Here is a 20,082-nt window from a genome sequence, read left to right on the forward strand (position 1 = left end):
CAGAATATAAAATAAATCCCCATAAATCCTCAGCATTTTTATACATCACCAACAAAATCCAACAGCAAAAGATACAAAGAGAAATTCCATTCAAAATAACTGTCGACAGTATAAAATATTTGGGAATCCATCTACCAAAGGAAAGTCAGGAATTATATGAGCAAAATTACAAAAAACTTTCCACACAAATAAAGTCAGACTTAAATAATTGGAAAAATATTAAGTGCTCTTGGATAGGCCGAGCGAATATAATAAAGATGACAATGTTCCCTAAACTAATCTATTTATTTAGTGCTATACCAATCAGACTTCCAAGAAAATATTTTAATGATCTAGGAAAAATAACAAAATTCATATGAAATAATAAAAGGTCGAAAATCTCAAGGGAATTAATGAAAAAAAAATCAAATGAAGGTGGCCTAGCTGTACCTGCTGTAAAACTATATTATAAAGCAGCAGTCACCAAAACCATTCGGTATTGACTAAGAAATAGATTAATTGATCAGTGGAACGGGTTAGGTTCACAAGACAGAATAGTCAACTATAGCAGTCTAGTGTTTGACAAACCGAAAGATCCTAACTTTTGGGATAAGAATTCATTATTTGACAAAAACTGCTGGGATAACTGGAAATTAGTATGGCAGAAATTGGGCATGGACCTACACTTAACACCATATACCAAGATAAGATCAAAATGGGTCCATTATTTAGGCATAAAGAACAATATTATAAATAAATTAGAGGAACATAGGATAGTTTATCTCTCAGGCCTATGGAGGAGGAAGAAATTTGTGACCAAAGATGAACTAGAGACCATTATTGATCACAAAATAGAAAATTTTGATTACATCAAATTAAAAAGTCTTTGTACAAACAAAACTAATGCAAACAAGAGTAGAAGGGAAGCAACAAACTGGGAAAACATTTTTACAGTTAAAGGTTTTGATAAAGGCCTCATTTCCAAAATATATAGAGAATTGACTCTAATTTATAAGAAACCAAGCCATTCTCCAATTGATAAATGGTCAAAGGATATAAACAGACAATTTTCAGATGATGAAATTGAAACTATTACCACTCATATGAAAGAGTGTTCCAAATCACTATTAATCAGAGAAATGCAAATTAAGACAACTCTGAGATACCACTACACTCCTGTCAGATTGGCTAAGATGACAGGAAAAAATAATGATGAATGTTGGAGGGGATGTGGGAAAACTGGGACATTGATGCATTGTTGGTGGAGTTGTGAATGAATCCAACCATTCTGAAGAGCAATCTGGAATTATGCCCAAAAAGTTATCAAATTGTGCATACCCTTTGACCCAGCAGTGCTACTACTGGGTTTATACCCCAAGGAGATACTAAAGAAGGGAAAGGGGCCTGTATGTGCCAAAATGTTTGTGGCAGCCCTGTTTGTAGTGGCTAGAAACTGGAAAATGAATGGATGCCCATCAATTGGAGAATGGTTGGGTAAATTGTGGTATATGAATGTTATGGAATATTATTGTTCTGTAAGAAATGACTTGCAGGATGAATGCAGAGAGGCTTGGAGAGACTTACATGAACTGATGCTAAGTGAAATGAGCAGAACCTGGAGATCATTATATACTTCAGCAACAATACTGTATGGAGATGTATTCTCATGGAAGTGGATTTTTTTTGACAAAGAGACCTAATTTAGTTTCAATTGATCAATGATGGACAGAAGCAGCTACACCCAAAGAAAAAACTTTGGGAAATGAATGTAAACTGTTTGCATTTTTGTTTTTCTTCCCGGGTTATTTTTACCTTCTGAATCCAATTCTCCCTGTGCAACAAGAGAACTGTTTGGTTCTGCACACATATATTGTATCTAGGATATACTGCGACATATTCAACACATATAGGACTGCTTGCCATCTAGGGGAGGTGATGGAGGGAGAGAGGGGAAAAAATCAGAACAGAAGTGAGTGCAAGGGATAATGTAAAAAAAATTACCCTGGCATGGGTTCTGTCAATAAAAAGTTATTATAATAAATTAAAAAAAAAAGAAAAAAGCCTAATAAGGTATTGTTATTCGATAAAAAAAATTATGATCACGCTGATTTTAGAAAAGCTGGAAAGATTTACGTGAACTAATGCTGAACAAAGCAAACAGAACCAGGAAAACGTTATACACAGTAACAACAAGATTGCATGATGATCAAATATGATCAACTTGGTTCTTCTCAGCAATTTAGTGATCCAAGGCAATCCCAATAAACTTTGGATGGAAAACTCCATTTGCAACCAGAGAGAGACATATGGAGATTGAATTCTGAGCAATACACACTATTTTCACTTTTGTTTTCAACATGTTTTTTTCTTTCCCAACCTGATTCATATGGAAATATATAAATAATGAATGTGCATGTATAGCCTAAATTTTTTTAAATTTAAAAATAGCATTTTATTTTTCCAAATATAGGTAAAGATAATTTTCAACATTCATTTTTATAAGTTTGCATTATAATTTTTTCCCTCTCTCCCTAATCTCCCCACCCCAAGACAGCAAGCAATCTAACATAGTTTAAATATGTGCAATCCTTTTTAACAGCTTTCCATATTTGTCATCTTATGTAAGAAAAATCAGAACAAAAGAAAAAATAAAGCATGAGAAACCAAAGAAAAAAGTTGAAAATCTTATGCTTTGATCCACATTCAGTCTTTATAGGTTTTTCTCTGGATGTGATTGGTATTTTTCTTCCCTAGTCTATTGGAATTGCCTTGCATCATTGCATTGTTGAGAAGAGCCAGTTCCATCACATTTGATCATCACATAATATTGTTATTATGTTCAAGTGTCTTCTGGTTCTGTTTAAGTTTACTCAGCATCAGGTTCTTTCAGCCTTTTTTTAAATAAGTCTGCTCATTATTTCTTATAAAAAAATAATATTCCATTTCCTTCATATACCATAATTTATTCAGTCATTCCTCAACTGATAGGCATCCATTCAATTTCCATGGATTGTAAGGTTCTATAAGGTAAAACAGAAAAAAAAAGAATTATCCATGAAAGTTTTGATTACTATGATGTAAAGCTTGATTTTATCTTTATTTATTTATTTTTCTTTTCTTTTTTTTATTAATTAAAGCTTTTTATTTACAAAGCATATGCATGGGTAAAATTTCCAACCGTTACCATTGCATAATCTTTTGTTCCAATCCGCCCCCCTCACTCTCTCCTCTTATTGGCAGGTTGTCCAATACATGTTAAATATGTTGAAATAAATATTAGATCCAATATATGTGTACATATTTATACAGTTATCTTGTTGCACAAGAAAAATGAGATCAAAAAAGAAGAAAATGAAAAACTGAGAAAGAAAACAGAATGCAAGCAAATTAACTATAGAGAAAGTGAGAATGCTATGTTGTGATCCACACTTTGTTCCCATGGTTCTCTCTCTAAGTATAGATGGTTCTCTTCATCGCTGCACAAGTGGAACTGATTTGAATCATCTAAATGTTGAAGAGGGCCACGTTCGTCAGAATTGATCATTCTATAGTCTTCTTGTTGTCATGTGTAATGATCTCCTGATTCTGCTCATTTCACTCAGCAACAGTTCATGTAAGCCTCTTCAGGCCTCTCTGAAATCATCCTGCTGGTCATTTCTTACAAAACAATAATATTTCATAATAATCATATACCACAGTTTATTCAGCCATTCTCCAATGAATGGGCATGTACTCAGTTTCCAGTTTCTGGACACTACAAACAGGGCTGCCACAAACATTTTGGCACATTTGGAAAGGTCCCTTTCCCTCCTTTAGTATCTCTTTGGGATATAAGCCCCTTAGTAGCACTGCTGGATCAAAGGGTATGCAGAGTTGGATAACTTTTTGAGCATAGTTCCAAATTGCTCTCCAGAATGGTTGGATCCATTCACAACTTCACCAACAATGTATCAGTGTCCCAGTTTTCCCACATCCCCCACAAGACTTAGCCCGCCATATACAGGGGAAGGCTTAGAAGCAAAAGCAACAAGCTCAAAAATCGATAAAACAAAGACAATGTAAAAACAAGCATCATTTCCATATTAGTTTTAGTATGGACTCTAACCATAGGCTATGGCATGAAAAACCATTGTTGTAATTCAACTACAAAAACTAATGACCAATCTATGTAAAACCCACCCACTTCTAAAAATTATTAATCACTCCTTCATTGACCTTCCTGCATCATCTAACATTTCTGCCTGATGGAACTTTGGGTCTCTATTAGGAGTATGCCTAATCATCCAAATCCTTACAGGCCTATTCCTAGCAATACGCTACACTTCAGATACCCTAATTGCTTTCTCCTCTGTAGCCCACATCTGCCGTGACGTTAACCACAGTTGACTTCTCCGTAACCTCGACGCTAATGGAACTTCAATATTTTTCATGTGCCTCTTTCTACATGTGGGCCGAGGAATCTACTACGGATCCTATCTCTACAAAGAAACATGAAATATCAGTGTAATTCTACTCCTCACTGTCATAGCAACAGCATTCGTAGGGTACGTACTTCCCTGAGGTCAGATATAATTCTGAGGGGCCACCGTAATTACCAACCTCCTATCCGCTATCCCCTACATTGGCACCACCCTAGCGGAGTGAATCTGAGGTGGCTTCACAGTAGACAAAGCAACCCTTACTGGCTTCTTTGCCTTCCACTTCACCCTACCCTTCATCATCATACCACTAGCCATCGTTCACCTGGCTAGTCATTATCTTTTCCTGTTATTTTAACCAATCTGAAAGGTGTGTAGTGGTATCTCAGAGTTGTTTTAATTTGCATTTCTCTCATCAATAATGATTTGGAGCACCTTTTCATGTGGCTACAAATAGTTTCAATTTCTTCATCTGAAAATTGTCTGTCCATATCCATATCCATGTCCATTTATCAGTTGGAGAATGGCTTGAACTATTATAAATTTAAGTCAACTCTCTATATATTGTAGAAAAGAGGCCTTTATCAGATCCTTTGGATGTACAATGTTTTCCCAGTTTTTGCATCCCTTTTTAATCTTGTCTGCATTAGTTTTGTTTGTACAAAAATTTTTAACTTAATATAATCAAAATTATCTTTTTTATGATCAATAATGGTCTTTAGTTTTTCTTTGGTCACAAATTCTTTCCTTCTCCACAAATCTGAGAGGTGGTATACTATCCTATGTTCTTCTAATTTGTTTATAATTTGATTTTATTTTTAAATATGTAAAATCAGTCTGTAGCTTTCAAAACTGTCATGTATATGCTTATTTTTGACCTATCTACTATTCTTCTTTTCTCTATTAAAGAAAAAAGATTCCTTATTGATTTTTTTTCTTTCCTCATTCACTATCTTGTTTTTTATTCTTTTACCTACCTTTCCTGCTCCTCTTTTGGGGAAACAAAGACAAGTCCTTACAACAGGAGTATCAAGCAAAACAAATTCCAGTCTTTGCATGCACATACATGCACACATGTTCTGAGGCTGTGGTTCTAAAGTAGCTATGAGTTTGATTCCCTTCCCATACACACACACAAACACACACATAAATCAAGAAGTAAATTGCTCCTGGAGAAATGAGTTTGTCATTTTTCCCTTGGTTTTCTTTCTTTTTTAGGATGTCTGGATGTAAACTCACTGTTGATCGTCTTCAGAATCTCCTACCTTTTTTCTGTAGCATTAAGAACCTAAAAAAGTTGGACCTCAGTGATAATTGTTTTGGTGAAAATGGAGTTCATCTATTGTGTGAAGCCTTGGAAAAGCAGGATTGTAACCTACAAATATTAAAGTAAGTTTCCCAATATTCTTTCTAGAATGTTTCCTGGACTTTCAGGTGAAAAAGGAAGTAGAAAAAGAAAATGGCAGAAAAATAACTTTATTTAATTTTTAATGAAAATAAACACCTTACCTCTCTCTATCACTCCCCCATCCTACCATTTTGGAGAAAAAAAATAAGAAAAATTAAACTTTTAAAAACAAATATATATGTCAAGCAGAACAAATTCCCATGTTAGCCTAGTTCCCACTCAAAAAAATATATATGTCTCAATGAGATTGCTGAACCCATCATCTTCTTTGTTAGAGGTGGCTAGTAGGCTTCCTCACGAGTCTTCTGGAACTGAAGTGGGTCATTGTGCTAACCTTTCAAAGTTATTTTCTGTTATAATTGACTTCGTTCCTGTTGTCATATAAACTGTTCACTGGTCACTCCGAATCAGTTCATACAAATTTTCCCAGGTTTTTCTGAAACCATCCCTTGCACCAGTTTTGATGTAACATTTAGTAATATTCCAGCACATTAATGTTCCCGAACTTGTGGGGCCGTTCTTTATTTGATGGGCTCCTCTTAGTTTCAGCTCTTTCCTGGAACCACAAGCTGCGCCAGGAGCAGGGACCAGGAGAGGGATGCTCAGTCAGTGAGTCTGACTTGCTGGTACCAGAGGGATCCTGAGACGTCTTTGTTCCCTTTGGACGTTCTAGTTAGCAGAGCCAAGCTCTTCACACTCACGGCTGCCTTTAGTCCATCCCTTCCTCTGGAACCTGTTTCCCCAGCCCCCTGTTCCCTCTCTCCCCTCATAAAGGAGGGGTGTCAGGGCCTCGTGGGAGGAGGCTGCCCAGCCCTGGAAGGGAGGCAGAGAGGGAGCTGCCGAGGATCCCACAGCAGGGCTTCCTTAGGGAGATCCAGCCTTCTCCTCCTGATCCAGTCCGGAGGGGCCCAACATCTCCCAGGGGGACCCAACACCTCCCAGGGGGGTCCAACACCTCCCAGGGGGCCCAACACCTCCCAGAGGGGCCCAACACCTCCCAGGGGGGCCCAACACCTCCCAGGGGGGCCCAACACTTCCTGGGGGCCCAACACCTCCCAGGGGGACCCAACACCTCCCAGGGGGCCCACGCTGTTGCAGTTGGGGATATTTAACAGACACATTCACACGTAACACAGCCTGGACAATGTGAACCTGTCGTTTTCTGAGTCAGTATTTCGCCATCAGGGATTCATTCCTTTGTGTGAGCTAGATATCCCTGGTCAGCTCCACCCTGTACCAAGCAGTCTCCTCTGCTACTTATAAGCTCCTTGGAAAGATAGGTTAATAAAGAGAGGAAGATTAAATGTATTTTTACAGTCATTTATTTCTCCCACTGCCTCCCCAGCAGGAGAACCATAAAAATAAAAGCAAAAAGTGAAACCTTCCCATTGCATGGCCTGTAAATCCTGGAATTCAGCTAATCTGTCCCTGGCCAGGAGGCCACTAGGTGGTGCCATGGACAGAACATGAGGCTTGGAGTCAGCAAGAGACCTGAGTGAGATGCTTATCAGCTGTGGGACCTAAGTCACTGAACCTCTGTGTGCCTCAGTTTCCCCACCTGTAAAGTGGGGAGAGCAATAGCACCTACTTCACAGAGTTGTTTTGAGAATTAAATGAGATTATTTTTATATATAAAATGCCTAACACAGTGTCTGGCACATAATAGGTGCTTAAAAATGGCTTCTTTCCTTCCATCCTTATTTCCCCTCCTGCTCTGTATCCTGATTATCCATCCCAGGTATGTCCTTTAGTTCTTAATGTCCTTTTTGAGACCAGCCCCTTCTCCTCTGCTGAGAGTACACAGTGAGGAACCAGTCCTGGTGTGACCAGGGCAGAGAGTAGGAGAACTAACCCCTCCCTCCTTTTGTATCCTGTGCTTCTCCCATGATCCTAAATTTCTCATTGGCCATTTTGCCTTGATTTCTCATACCGCTGATTCATGGTGACTTGCACAACCAGAAGTTTTTCATAAGAACTCTTGTGCAGCCAGGATTCCTACCCTTCTCGTACTTAGGGGCTGCTTTTTCTTTAAAACCTGGCATAGGACCAACTGTCTGTCATGATTGAGAAGGGAGATTGTGGCCAGCCTGTGCTGGACCTGATTCTGATGAAGTCCCTGCAGACCAGGTCTTCTCCTGACGGTCTTGAAGGCCGTCTTCTTGGCCTTCACTGGGCCGGTCATGAAGAGGGTATGGGAAGGACTAAGCTTAAACCTCTGTGAGATACAGCTGATGTGCTGCCAAAAACCATCCTACAGTAGCTTTTGTATACACACACCCTCACCCTCACACACTTTTATGTCATAGAAACTATAAAAGGGAATAAAGTGTGGGAGACAGAAGGGACTTGACAGAGAACACAGGCATCAGGGCTATTAAAAAATACTCAGGTAAAGATACAACAAAATATTTGTGTTTTCACAGCGTCTGGGAATGGAACTTAAGTCAAACCATAAAAAAGACACTGAACAGCCTAAATTCAAGAAAATCTTTTCATATCACTTGGAAAGACTATCACACGGCTACAAAAGAGTTCTTTGACTGGGATGCTGAAGATACCCTAGCCCTGGCTCACTTCAATGGGTGGATGACTTTGGACAAGTTACTTTAAGTTTACAATAATTGATTCTTATCCTTAATATGAGATGGTCTCTAAGGAAATCCTCCTACCCAGACCATGGCTGCCTGGAATTGGAAACTTCCTGCATTTCAGAGTCCTCCCTACTGTGATTAATATCTAAAAAGTCTCTTCTACTGACCTTTCCCTGGTTGGGCAGAGAAGAAACACAAAGGACCACTCTTGCCACTGAAGAGCGGAAAAAATCCAACATCCCCAGTCACAGGTGCCTCAGATTGGAGGCCTCCACTGCAGAGACCTCTGGAGTATCATTCCTAAGGACTTTCCTGCCTTTGCTCTGATCTGTGCAATATTCTGATCCATAGTTGCCCCCTCTAGTCTTATGGCAGCAGATTCCAGCCTCTCACTCCCATTATTCCTGTCTTTCAAATTCATTCTGCTGAGTTGGATCCCTCTTCCCAGGAGAGACTTCATTTTCAGCCCCTCCCAGGATGCATCCTGGCCTTGCCCCCATTCAGTTTTTGTCCATCTCTGCCCTCTACTTTATGCATCAGCCTCTGGAATCTGTTACCAATTTTTTTTGTCTCAGATATCTTCCTTTCATGGTCTCTGTTTTCCAGCCCTCACAGGAAATGGACTTTTTCCTTAAAGATATTTCTATTCCTATTTGTGGCAGACCTCTTTGTAGTGGTGAGAAACTGGAAACTAAGAGGATGCTCATCAACTGGAGAATGGCTGAATAAATTGTGGCATATGAATATTATGGAATATTATTTTTCTGTAAGAAATGACCAACAGGATGATTTCAGAAAGGCCTGGAGAGACTTACACGAACTGATGCTGAGTGAAATGAGCAGGACCAGGAGATCATTATATACTTCAACAACAATACTAGATGATGACCAGTTCTGATGGATCAGGCCATCCTCAGCAACGAGATCAACCAAATCATTTCTAATGGAGCAGTAATGAACTGAACTAGCTATGCCCAGAAAAATAACTCTGGGAGATGACTAAAAACCATTACATTGAATTCCCAATCCCTATATTTATGCACACCTGCATTTTTGATTTCCTTCACAAGCTAATTGTACAATAATTCAGAGTCTGATTCTTTTTGTACAGCAAAATAATGTTTTGGTCATGTATACTTATTGTGTATCTAAGTTATATTTTAATATATTTAACATCTACTGGTCATCCTACCATCTAGGGGAGGGGGTGGGGGCGGGTAAGAGGTGAAAAATTGGAACAAGAGGTTTGGCAATTGTTAATGCTGTAAAGTTACCCATGTATATATCCTGTAAATAAAAGGCTATTAAATAAAAATTAAAAAAAAAAAAAAAAAGAAACAACAATACTGTATGATGATCAATTCTGATGGATGTGGCCCTCTTCAATAATGAGATGAACCAAATCAGTTCCAATAGAGCAGAAATGAACTGAATAAGCTACACTCAGCGAACAAATTCTGGGAGATGACTATGAACTACCACATAGAATTCCCAATCCCTCTATTTTTGTCCACCTGCATTTTTTATTTCCTTCACAGGCTAACTGTACACTATTTCAAAATCCAATTCTTTTTGTACAGCAAAATAATTGTTTGAACATGTATATATATATATATATATATATATATATATATATTGTATTTAACTTATCCTTTAGCATATTTAACATGTGTTGGTCAACCTGTCATCTGGAGGAAGGGGTGGGGGGAAGGAGGGGAAAAATTGGGACAAAAGGTTTTGCAATTGTCAATGCTGAAAAATTGCCCATGCATATATCTTGTAAATAAAAAGCTATAACCAAAAAAAAAAAAAAAAAAAGATATTTCATTCCCCAACTTCCTCTCCAGTGTTGGACGGTCCTTCTTTCCCACTTTGTAGCTCCCAGAGTTGCTGCTATTCTGACTTTCCCTCAGAAGTCTCTCTCCTTGAGAGTCACCTTCCCCATCTAACCCACTGCCTTGTGGGGAGTCACATGTAAGTCCCTTGGAAGACCAAAGCAAGATGAGGTCAAGACTTTAGGTGACTTGGCAAGGCCAGTTTCACAGCTGATAACCCATATCTAAGCTCTTTCAGATTATTTACTGAAAATATAAGTCAACATGACCAAAGTGAGTTTTGTGACCAGATGCTTTAAAAAATGAAAACAAATTGTGGCAGCTCTTTTTCTAGTGGCAAGAAACTGGAAACAGAGTGGATGTCCATCAGTTGGAGAATGGCTGAATGCATTATGTTATATGAATGTTATGGAATATTATGTTTTGTAAGAAACGACCAGCAGGATGATTTCAGAGAGGCCTGGAGAGACTTACAGGAACTGATGCTGAGTGAAATGAACAGAACCAGGAGATCATTATACATAGTAACAGCAAGACTATATGACAATCAATTCTGATGGATGTTGTAGAGGGATAGGAGGTAAGACTCCATTCCAGATTTTGAGTCTTATAGTAACTTGGCTCACCAAAACTACCTTACTGAAATAGCAGAGACTGCTTGTCAATATAATAAATTAATAATCTAACAACTGAAGCAAAATGCAAACTACTCTTTGGGTTAAAAGCTAAATCTTTAAATTTAGGATAGGAAATAATGTCCACAAGGAGACTAAAGGTATTTGGGAGAAAGATACCTAAGATAATAGTATAATAAACTTTATTTTGTTATGCCACAGTTTTCAGTTTCCATAATTATCCTGACCCAGTCCTGACTCAATTTCCCTGCTTCTCAGTCCTGCAAAACCTTTCCTTCCTCTTTATCAGAATATTTAATAAGGATAAAAGATCTTATGTTTTAGAATATCAGAATGCCTCTCCCCATCCCAAGGTATCAGAATGTCAGATACCCGTAGTCTTATCAAGATGCCTCTCCCCATCTCTGGTGGCTCACCCCACCCTGTCAGAGCCCGTTCCCACTCTCAGCACCCTGACTCCACCTCTGCCTCAATCTACCCCCTGAGTCTGAGCCATGTGTATATAGGTCATTGAGAACTCTCCTTGTTTGCTGGATTCTTGGAGATGATAGTCTCATTCAGCCCTGGGATCAAACCATGGATCCATTTGGTCCTAGTATATCTCTCCATTTAATAAATTATTAAATACTCTCTAATCTCTATCTTGCTCAGTTTCTCCCTTGGGCCTCAGGATGGCTGGGGATCTGAATTCTTGGCCTGGAGAGGCCGGCCCCCTGGATTTTTTTTTCCAGAGCCTGTGGGAAAGAGAGCAGTTTCCAGCCAGAAATGTGCCTGAAGCCCCATGGTGGACACCCCAGTTCGGCCATTGGAGAGTAAGTTTGTCTGAGTACTTTTTGGAGTATCATCTGGTTAAGTCTTAAGAGCTGTTCTGTTCTGTTCTGTTATGTGCTAGCCCCTGGATTCCCAGAATTATGAAATGCTGACGCGCATAAATTCTGGGAGTAGGGTCCCTAAAGACATACCTGGTTCTGTGTGCCAGTTGGCACAACTCTGGGCATTCCAGAGTATAAATCTGAGTGTCTTTTTTAAAGAGGCCATCTGGCTAAAAAAAAAAAAAGTTCAGTTTGGATTCTGGGAAGGAGCTAGCAACTTCCCTCAGTCTAAAATTTCTATATACCCTCCGGTCTGTGTTAAATGTTTTATATTATAACTGCTCAATCAGTGTCTGTGTTTGACTGTCCTATTGGTTCAGAGCTCTGCTAAATTAAGAAGTTTGAAATTAGTTAAAATTTACTTGTGATTTTAAAGTTAAAAAAAACTGGCACTTGGGTAGTTTAAATTTAGGTGTGGCTTGAATGGAGCTATGCTAGATAAGGCCTTTAGAGAACAAAAGGAGTTTATGCTAATTGCTTTGAACTCTGGCTAGAGAAAACATCTAATTAGAAATTTTAGGATGATTTTAAAATTACTGTTGCCTTTGCAGGCTAGATTTTGTTATCTTTGAATGTAAGATCTTAAGAACTTGTTGGGGTGAAGTTCTGTTAACTTACTTGAAAGGGGTCAGTGTCTCCAATTAGGGTCTGACTTTTCTAAAGGCTTCAACACCAAGTTGAAACTTAAAGAAAGTCCACCACTGGGGATAATGGCCGCGTGGGGCCAGAAAGAAATTCATTATTGAAATATGATAGGAAAAGCAGTTTTATATTACTGGGAATTTAAAGCTATATTTGATTGGATTTTAAGTTATAATATAGGTTATTAATACAAAATGCTAGTAGCTTACCTTGTGGGGTGGTGTTTGTTTCTCCCTACTTAGATGATATGTTGCTTTCTAGATAAAACTATTGGGCAATTTGTAAACTATGCTCTGTTGGGTATATGTATTAAGTTTTCTGAAATTTGGTTTTTAAAGTTCAAAAAAAAAAAAAAAAGAAAGTGATTTAAAGACTAGGGACAAGAAAGATTGATTTGCAAAAGCAATGAATAGTTTAAGAGGAGCATCTAGTATTGGTTTAGGAGTCTCTATTCTCTATCTTGTTCAGTTTCTCCAGCATTACTATTTATCTGATGCATATCTCAACTATTTACACCTCTAAGTAACCAAGATCAGGGTCTTAAGGGGTTTCATGATTTACATCATAGCAGAGGAATTTTTAAAAAGTGTACTTTGTATCAGACCTATGAGCATTTGAGGTATTTGTGTGTCTGATCAATAAACTTCGAAGAAAGCATAAACAGGACTTCTCCGCCTGGCCCCAGTATGTCACATTCTTCATCTCACTACCTCCAAGAGGATGTGGCTCTTTCCATCAATGAGATGATTCAGGCCAGGTCCAAAGATCTTGTGATGAAGATAGTCATCTGCACCCAGAGAGAAGACTGGGGGACCTGAGGGTGGATCCCAACATAGCATTCTCACTCTTTATGTTGTTGTTTGTTATGTTTAAGTACAGAACTCTGTACTTGAAACAAGGATTCTTATAAGGTGTTAAGTCAGTGGGATTGATGAGGCAATGGTTATCTAGTTTAGCATGGTGATTAATAGTTCTCTGGTTCAGTATGATTGAATTTATCTTACAATGAATAATGGTTCCCTAATGATATAATGATTAGTTTATACTCAGTATACTGCATATAAGCTGGGACAAATTCAGATTTATTCCATCTTCCACCTTTGTGGTGGCTGAAGGCTGGAGCACAAACCCTGGGACTTCAAGACAGAGACCATCATGGTGATCGATGAAGCCCGTGTTAGCATCTTGGATATTTTAGAATAAGCCAGAGAGGATCAGCGAAAGTCCTTGATCTTTATTCTTTGTGAAAGTGAACAGAAGCATCATGAACTCCTGTTTATGGATGGGAACACACTAAGTTCATGCAGGAGCGAGGGCAGCGTATAGAGATGGTAGCGTTATTTGATCCTTTTAAGGAGACAGGTGTCCAACCACGCACTGTTGTGCTGCAGGGGGCTGCTGGTATTGGGAAGACCACCCTGGCCAGCAAGGTGATGTTGGACTGGGCAGAGGGAAACCTCTTCCAGGAGAGGTTCAACTATGTTTTCTATCTCACCTGCAGAGAACTGAACCCATTAGAAGGAAAAATAATCAGTTTTGCTGATTTAATTGCCAATGACTGGCCTGGCTCCCAGACTCCCATAACAGAGATCATGTTCCAGCCAGAGAGGCTTCTGTTCATCATTGATGGTTTAGATGAACTGAAATTCCCTTGTAACGAGCACAAATATGATCTATGCAAAGACTGGAAGCAGAAGGAGCCAGTATCCATCTTGTTGAGCAGTTTACTGAGGAAAACCTTGCTCCCTGAAGCCTGCTTGCTGCTCACAAGACTCACTGCTCTGGGGAAATTTTGTCCTTTGTTAGAGAGTCCACGTCATGTGGAGATCCTGGGCTTCTCAGAGCAGCATAGAAAGGAGTATTTCTGCAAATTTTTCATAGATAAAGATTTAGGTGAAAAGGCCTTTCATTTAGTAAAAAGCAATGACACACTATTCACTATGTTCTGTGTTCCCCTGATGAACTGGATTGTCTTCACTTGCCTGAAACAGCAGATGGAGAAGGGACAAGATCCTGTCCAGGTTTTGAAAACCACCACTGCCCTCTACATGTGTTATCTTTCCAATTCAATCATCCCTGATGACAAGAACTTCATCCCTCAGCACTTGAGGGGTCTGTGTCGCTTGGCTGCTGAGGGGATCTGGGACAGGAAACTGCTGTTTGAGGAAGAGGACCTCAGGAGGAATAACTTGGAGGCAGCTGATGTCTCTGCTTTCTTAGACATGAATCTTTTCCAGAAAGACAGTGGCTGTGAAAACTGCTACAGCTTCATTCACTTGAGCTTCCAAGAGTTTTTGCTGCCATGTTCTATGTGATGAGCACAGAGGAAGAAGGGATGAAGAGTTCTGACTCCTTCATCCCAGGTGTCAGAGAACTTCTGGAGGAGTGTAGTGGGCTTAATGCCAGCTTTGTGGTTCTGGTGGTCCGCTTCCTGTTTGGCTTCCTAAACGTAGAGACAGCAAGGGAGCTGGAGAGAAAATTCAGATGCAGAATGTCACCGGAAATCAAGTCACAGTTACTGCAGTGGGCTCAGGGAGAATCCAAAATAAATGAACAAAACGATTTTTCTATGATTTATCTCCCAGAATTTTATTCTCACTTATATGAGACTCAAGATTCTGAATTTGTAACACAGGTGCTAGGTAACATCCATGAAATCAAAATAGAGAAGTTTACGACCAGTATGATGCCCTGAATGTAACTTACTGCATTAAGCACTGTTATAGGGCAAGAAAAATATACTTGTCATTGTCTTCATTTCTTTCTTTCTTTTTTTTACTTTACTATTTAAATTTTATTAGAGAAATTTTTACATGATTATCACATTTCTCAGAATGTCCTTTAATGTGTGTTTACAGAAAATATGCTAAAATTAATATCTGTAATGACACCTTGTTATCGTAAGTTGTCATACTTGTTTAAATCAAAACTCTTGTGCACTCATGTATGTTTAATGGTGATCTGAGTCCCTATCGCTGTTAATTTCAGCATAAATACTTCATTTATCACTTTTTCAAATTTGAGTAATACTGGACAATGATTCTATGGCATATCTACTCCCAAGAGCTATTCCTCTACATAAAACACATAGGGTGCTATATTTTGTGTGTTAATTTTTCAAAAAGAATATTCTACAAATTAGGAAATAAGTATAAGGAAAATAAGAGGTTTACAAAGTACAAATATCTTATTATATTTTTATAAAATGACAACTAGGTATCTGCTATAAATCAACGTGTTATAAATTGCTAGTTTATAAAGTAAACAGTTGTGAGTTTTGTCTAAATGTCACTTAACTTATAAAATTGTTATAAATGATGCTATAAAATAATCATTGCATCTCATCAACCCTTGCATCCCAGTAATGGTCCCCAAAGCCCAACATCATGAATTACAATCAAATTTCAGGAGACCTTATTTAGACAATTAAATCAAAGTAACTATAATCTAAGTACATTCTTTCAAGTATAATAAATTTAGTTTTTTGGGTTTATTATTAGCAATTAACTTTAAGTGCAATTTCTCATGTTCTCATATACTTTGCAGTCTAGTTCCTTTTTTTTTTTTTAAAGATGCAGGTACAATATACTTGATAGAATATTTCACTTCATATAAAAACTGTTAATATATACTGTAGGGGAATATCATACTTAAATTCAATTCTAATAACTAAAATTTCAAATAAAAAGATTTGAAAGCACTTTAATTATTGTTTAAACACTTGAGTATGATCCCTCCCTCATATAGCAATCTATTAAAGTAATTGGAAATAACTGATTCTATCACTGACTCCCAAAACAGGAGCCCTGCCTTACAAAATATTAATAGGTTATGTTGTAAGTTGGTCCTTTTGGTCCCCTTTCAAAAAGAATATTTATTCTGCACTATCATATTCTAAATATGCACACTTTGAAAACATAACATGAAGGTCTAAAATAAATTTTGATACAATATTGTTAAATTTTTCGATATGAGAAAAAGATGTAGTATTTTGCTTGTGAATATGTAATAGAATACACTTCACAGCAGTTCTACTATATTATTGTACTTCATATGTCATTATTGAACATAAGTAAAATATACTATCTAGCGAAGAAATAAGAAAGTTTAAGGCCTTTGGATGTCATCTATCATCATTACACAAATTCTAGAATTGCGTACGTATAATACTGCCGTATAATATGAATTCAAAACATTCCCAGCTATATTTTAGTAGCCATATCAACTATGAATACTGGATACATGTTTTATATATATTTAAAGGGGATTAGAAAAAATTCTTATCCTCTAAATATCAAACTGAACTTGGTTTCTGAAACTAATCATTTTAGAAGTTATTGCTTTTTAGATGGTGGCTAGGTTTTCATGTTAATTTTTATTTCTATTATCACAGAAAGCATTTGGATTGATTCATGTCTTTCTTGTGTCTTGAAGCCTGTACTGGGCTCTTTGCAGACAGCTTGAACTATGGATCTTTCTTTTGAGGGAGCCCAATGTTTTTCTTTCAGCTTTAGACATAGGACCAGCCCAGAATGTCACTCTGGCTTTTCTTTCTTTGGGGACAGAGAATTTTGGGACCAAAGAGCCAAATGCTACTGGCTGTTTAAATTGCAATTGTAAAAGGGATCTCCAATAGATGATATTTTTGTCTCTGCCAGGAAAAGATAAAACCTGGGCACTAATTCAAACCAGCATGTCATCAGTGGGTTTGTCACATAAATGGTGAAAAGGACACTACCGTAGTTTGCTGCACAGGCACAAAGAAGGGCAAAGTGCAACAGACCCGGAATTTGTTTCTTCAATTCTTGTTTCAGGTATTGAATCCTCCTGGCCCTGGACTCAGTCTGTGAAGAGGCAGGGATGGCAAGGTCAGAGAGGTGTTCGTCATCTCCTTTACCTGGAGCAGAGAGAGTGAGTAAGCCAGGGTAAAACAGAGAAAGATTGATTGTTCCCTCTACTATTGTGGATTCTGTCTCAGTGCTTGTTTGACAAGGTGTGGTGTGTTTTAGGACAAAGGTGCAAAGCATTCAGACTGAACAGATTAGTCACTGAAAGTATTTGAACTTTTTTTTTTTTCCACTGAGGCAATGGGGGTTAAGTGACTTGCCCAGGGTCACACAGCCAGGAAGTACTAAGTGTCTGAGGGCAGATTTGAACTCAGGTCTTCCTGACTTCAGAGCTGGTACTCTATCCACTGCACCACCTGGCTGCCCTTATCCCTCAATTCTTTTTTTTTTCCTTCTTTGTCACATAGTGACTTATATTGAATTTATTACACATACACACGTACACACATACACGATCCAAATCACGTTCCACAAACTGCCAAGTCTCTACTCTACTCTACTCTACTCTACTCAGTTGATTTTTTGAACCCTTTTAAATAAATTTAAGTAAATTTTGTTTGGAATCCAAGTGAAGCTCCCTGGTCTCTTATTTGAAGAACAGGCTTTCTCTACCTTTTAAATATTGGGCATTTGTCCCTCTCCTGTCTTCTCACAATTCCTCTGTTTTTCTCCATTTTTCTAAATTTACCAGCAAGATGATGCACCTATTAATTTTTATTTTGAGGTTCTCCCCACCATAAAGTTATCTACATCAGTGAAACCAAAGATCCGACTTCATCTCTGTCCCAATCCCCTAGCCCTAGTACAGTTGTAGGGACTTATGGAGATCTGAGTGGAAAATGATGTGTACTTTACTAGGAAAGGGGCTTTTCAAAGAAACTGAATGTGTTCTATGCAATAGGAACTTTCCCACTGACAGATGGGGAGTTAACCAGTCTTGGAGAATGTAATCATGCCCTCTCTGGGTTTCTGGTTTCTTCAGAATATCTGATTATACAGGTTTTGCTGTTAATTTTCTGGATTTTTTCTCTGCTGAGAACCTGACAAGCTTGCACCTGTTTGACACTCACATTCAGGAGGATGCAGTAGAGCTTCTGCATATATCTTGGCAAAACAGGATTGTAAGCTACAAACAATCAGGTGAGCCCCTGTGAGTTTTCTTTGGGCTAAGTATCTTAAATTTGGTGCTCAGAGGAGGAAGTAGGGAGAGAAAGAGGAACACAAGTTTGAGGAAGGAGATAGGAAGCTTTCTTCTTGAGTGGGTTTAGGAACCAGTCTCACACATTGCCATTGCTGTAGGGATTGGTTCTTCTGAGGAATTGACCAGAAAGTCTTTGCTTAGGAATTTCTCTGAAAGGGCCCCGTTGAATCATCCCTTAGTTTTAGCCCTATCAGATGGTAAACATTTCTCTCTCTTCACCTTGCCCCTGTTTGTTTCTGTTGTTACTTGTTTAGCTTAATTATTTATCTTTCTCTATGTTAAAGGGCTCAGCTCTTGAGTGAGGAAGATGAACAAAACTCGGGTAGAGACAAAACAAAACTTTTATGAAGAAAGACTGTGTCATAATAAATACATTTATAAATTTGGCCCCTGCTTTATTCACTGAATCCACAGGCTGGAAATGCAGAGGCCATGCTTGTTTCTCAGAGGCATTAAAGACTGACCATGTTGACCATCCCTGAATAGGAATATTCTTACTATATCCCTGAAACGTGATCATCTGCTTCCCCAGTAAAAGACCTCCTGAGATGGGGAACTCACTGCCTTATGAAGCAGCTTATTCCTTGTTTGAAAATTTGACCTGATATTAGAACTAAAATCTGGCTCTCTTAAACGTACTCACACACCATTGGTTCATTTCCAAAGAGGTACATTTCCATATACAGAGCAGAGCATAAATGAGAATTCAGTATAGAGCAAAAAAATTTCCATTTAATGAAAGCATATGTAATAAATCCTAGGCATTTTTTCCAAAGTGACCTTGCTTGGTTCTTCCTTTAAAGTTTTCTTTTATTCTGTGCTCCGTATTTATTTTTTTCTCATCCTACCTCTTCCACCTTCCCTGGAAAAGGCTACTATTAAACATGAATATGTTTATATACACATATACACATTTATATATACACACTTAAAGATATATATATTTATAAATAAATATATATACACATATACATATATGTAAGACCATGTGATGCATGTTTCTGTTTGTCACTCATTTCTCTAGAGGTAGATAACATCTTCCTTTTGTGTGTGAGTGTGTGTGTGTGTGTGATTTTTTTATTATTATAATAACTTTTTATTGACAGAACCCATTCCAGGGTAATTTTTTACATCATCCCTTGCACTCACTTCTGTTCGGATTTTTCCCCTTTCTCCCTCCACCCCATCCCCTAGATGGCAAGCAGTCCTATATAGATAACATCTTCCTTTATAAGTCCAATTCTTTCCATGTTTTTCTAAATGAACTACCTTATCATTTCTTATTACCGCAGTTATTACATCACAATTATACCCTATCTGAGAGATTATCTGTAAAAATTTCTCCCCAAATTGTGGCTTCCCTTCTTAGCTTGGCTCATTGTTTTTATGTATACAAAGCATTTTAATATAAAGTAATTGAAAATTTCCATTTTACACTCCACCAATGCTCTTAGAGCCTTATAATAATGGCTTACAGTCTATTACCACTGAATCTCCTATTTTTACATTTTTCTCTTTTAGTTTCTTTGAAATTTTTTGATCTTTTGTTCTACCAAAAGAATATTGTTATTCTTTTTTCTAACTTAGTAAAATAATTTTTAGTAATTTAATTGGGATGGTGTTGAATAAATATATCAATTAGGTAAAGTCATTA

The 20,082-nt window shown here is 37.9% G+C and overlaps 2 protein-coding genes across 2 annotated transcripts in view; both read left to right on the plus strand.

Moving 5' to 3' along the window:
- Positions 1-9,080, plus strand: part of LOC105749909 (NACHT, LRR and PYD domains-containing protein 12) — a 61,792-nt gene extending 52,712 nt beyond the window's left edge. The window contains exons 8-10 of the mRNA XM_031961466.1: positions 4,334-4,523; positions 5,616-5,786; positions 8,229-9,080. Of these exons, the coding sequence (XP_031817326.1) occupies positions 4,334-4,349 (16 nt within the window). The 3' untranslated portion in view covers positions 4,350-4,523; positions 5,616-5,786; positions 8,229-9,080. The remainder of the gene's footprint in view (positions 1-4,333; positions 4,524-5,615; positions 5,787-8,228) is intronic.
- LOC100923605 (NACHT, LRR and PYD domains-containing protein 12-like) overlaps positions 7,865-20,082 on the plus strand; it is a 31,691-nt gene continuing 19,473 nt past the window's right edge. Inside the window, 5 exon segments of the mRNA XM_031961467.1 lie at positions 7,865-7,994; positions 13,647-14,669; positions 14,672-15,045; positions 15,048-15,124; positions 18,210-18,367. Coding sequence (XP_031817327.1) covers positions 7,865-7,994; positions 13,647-14,669; positions 14,672-15,045; positions 15,048-15,124; positions 18,210-18,367 — 1,762 coding nt within the window.

The sequence above is a fragment of the Sarcophilus harrisii genome, chromosome 3, assembly GCF_902635505.1.
Source record: "Sarcophilus harrisii chromosome 3, mSarHar1.11, whole genome shotgun sequence".
In the NCBI taxonomy this organism is placed as follows: domain Eukaryota; kingdom Metazoa; phylum Chordata; class Mammalia; order Dasyuromorphia; family Dasyuridae; genus Sarcophilus; species Sarcophilus harrisii.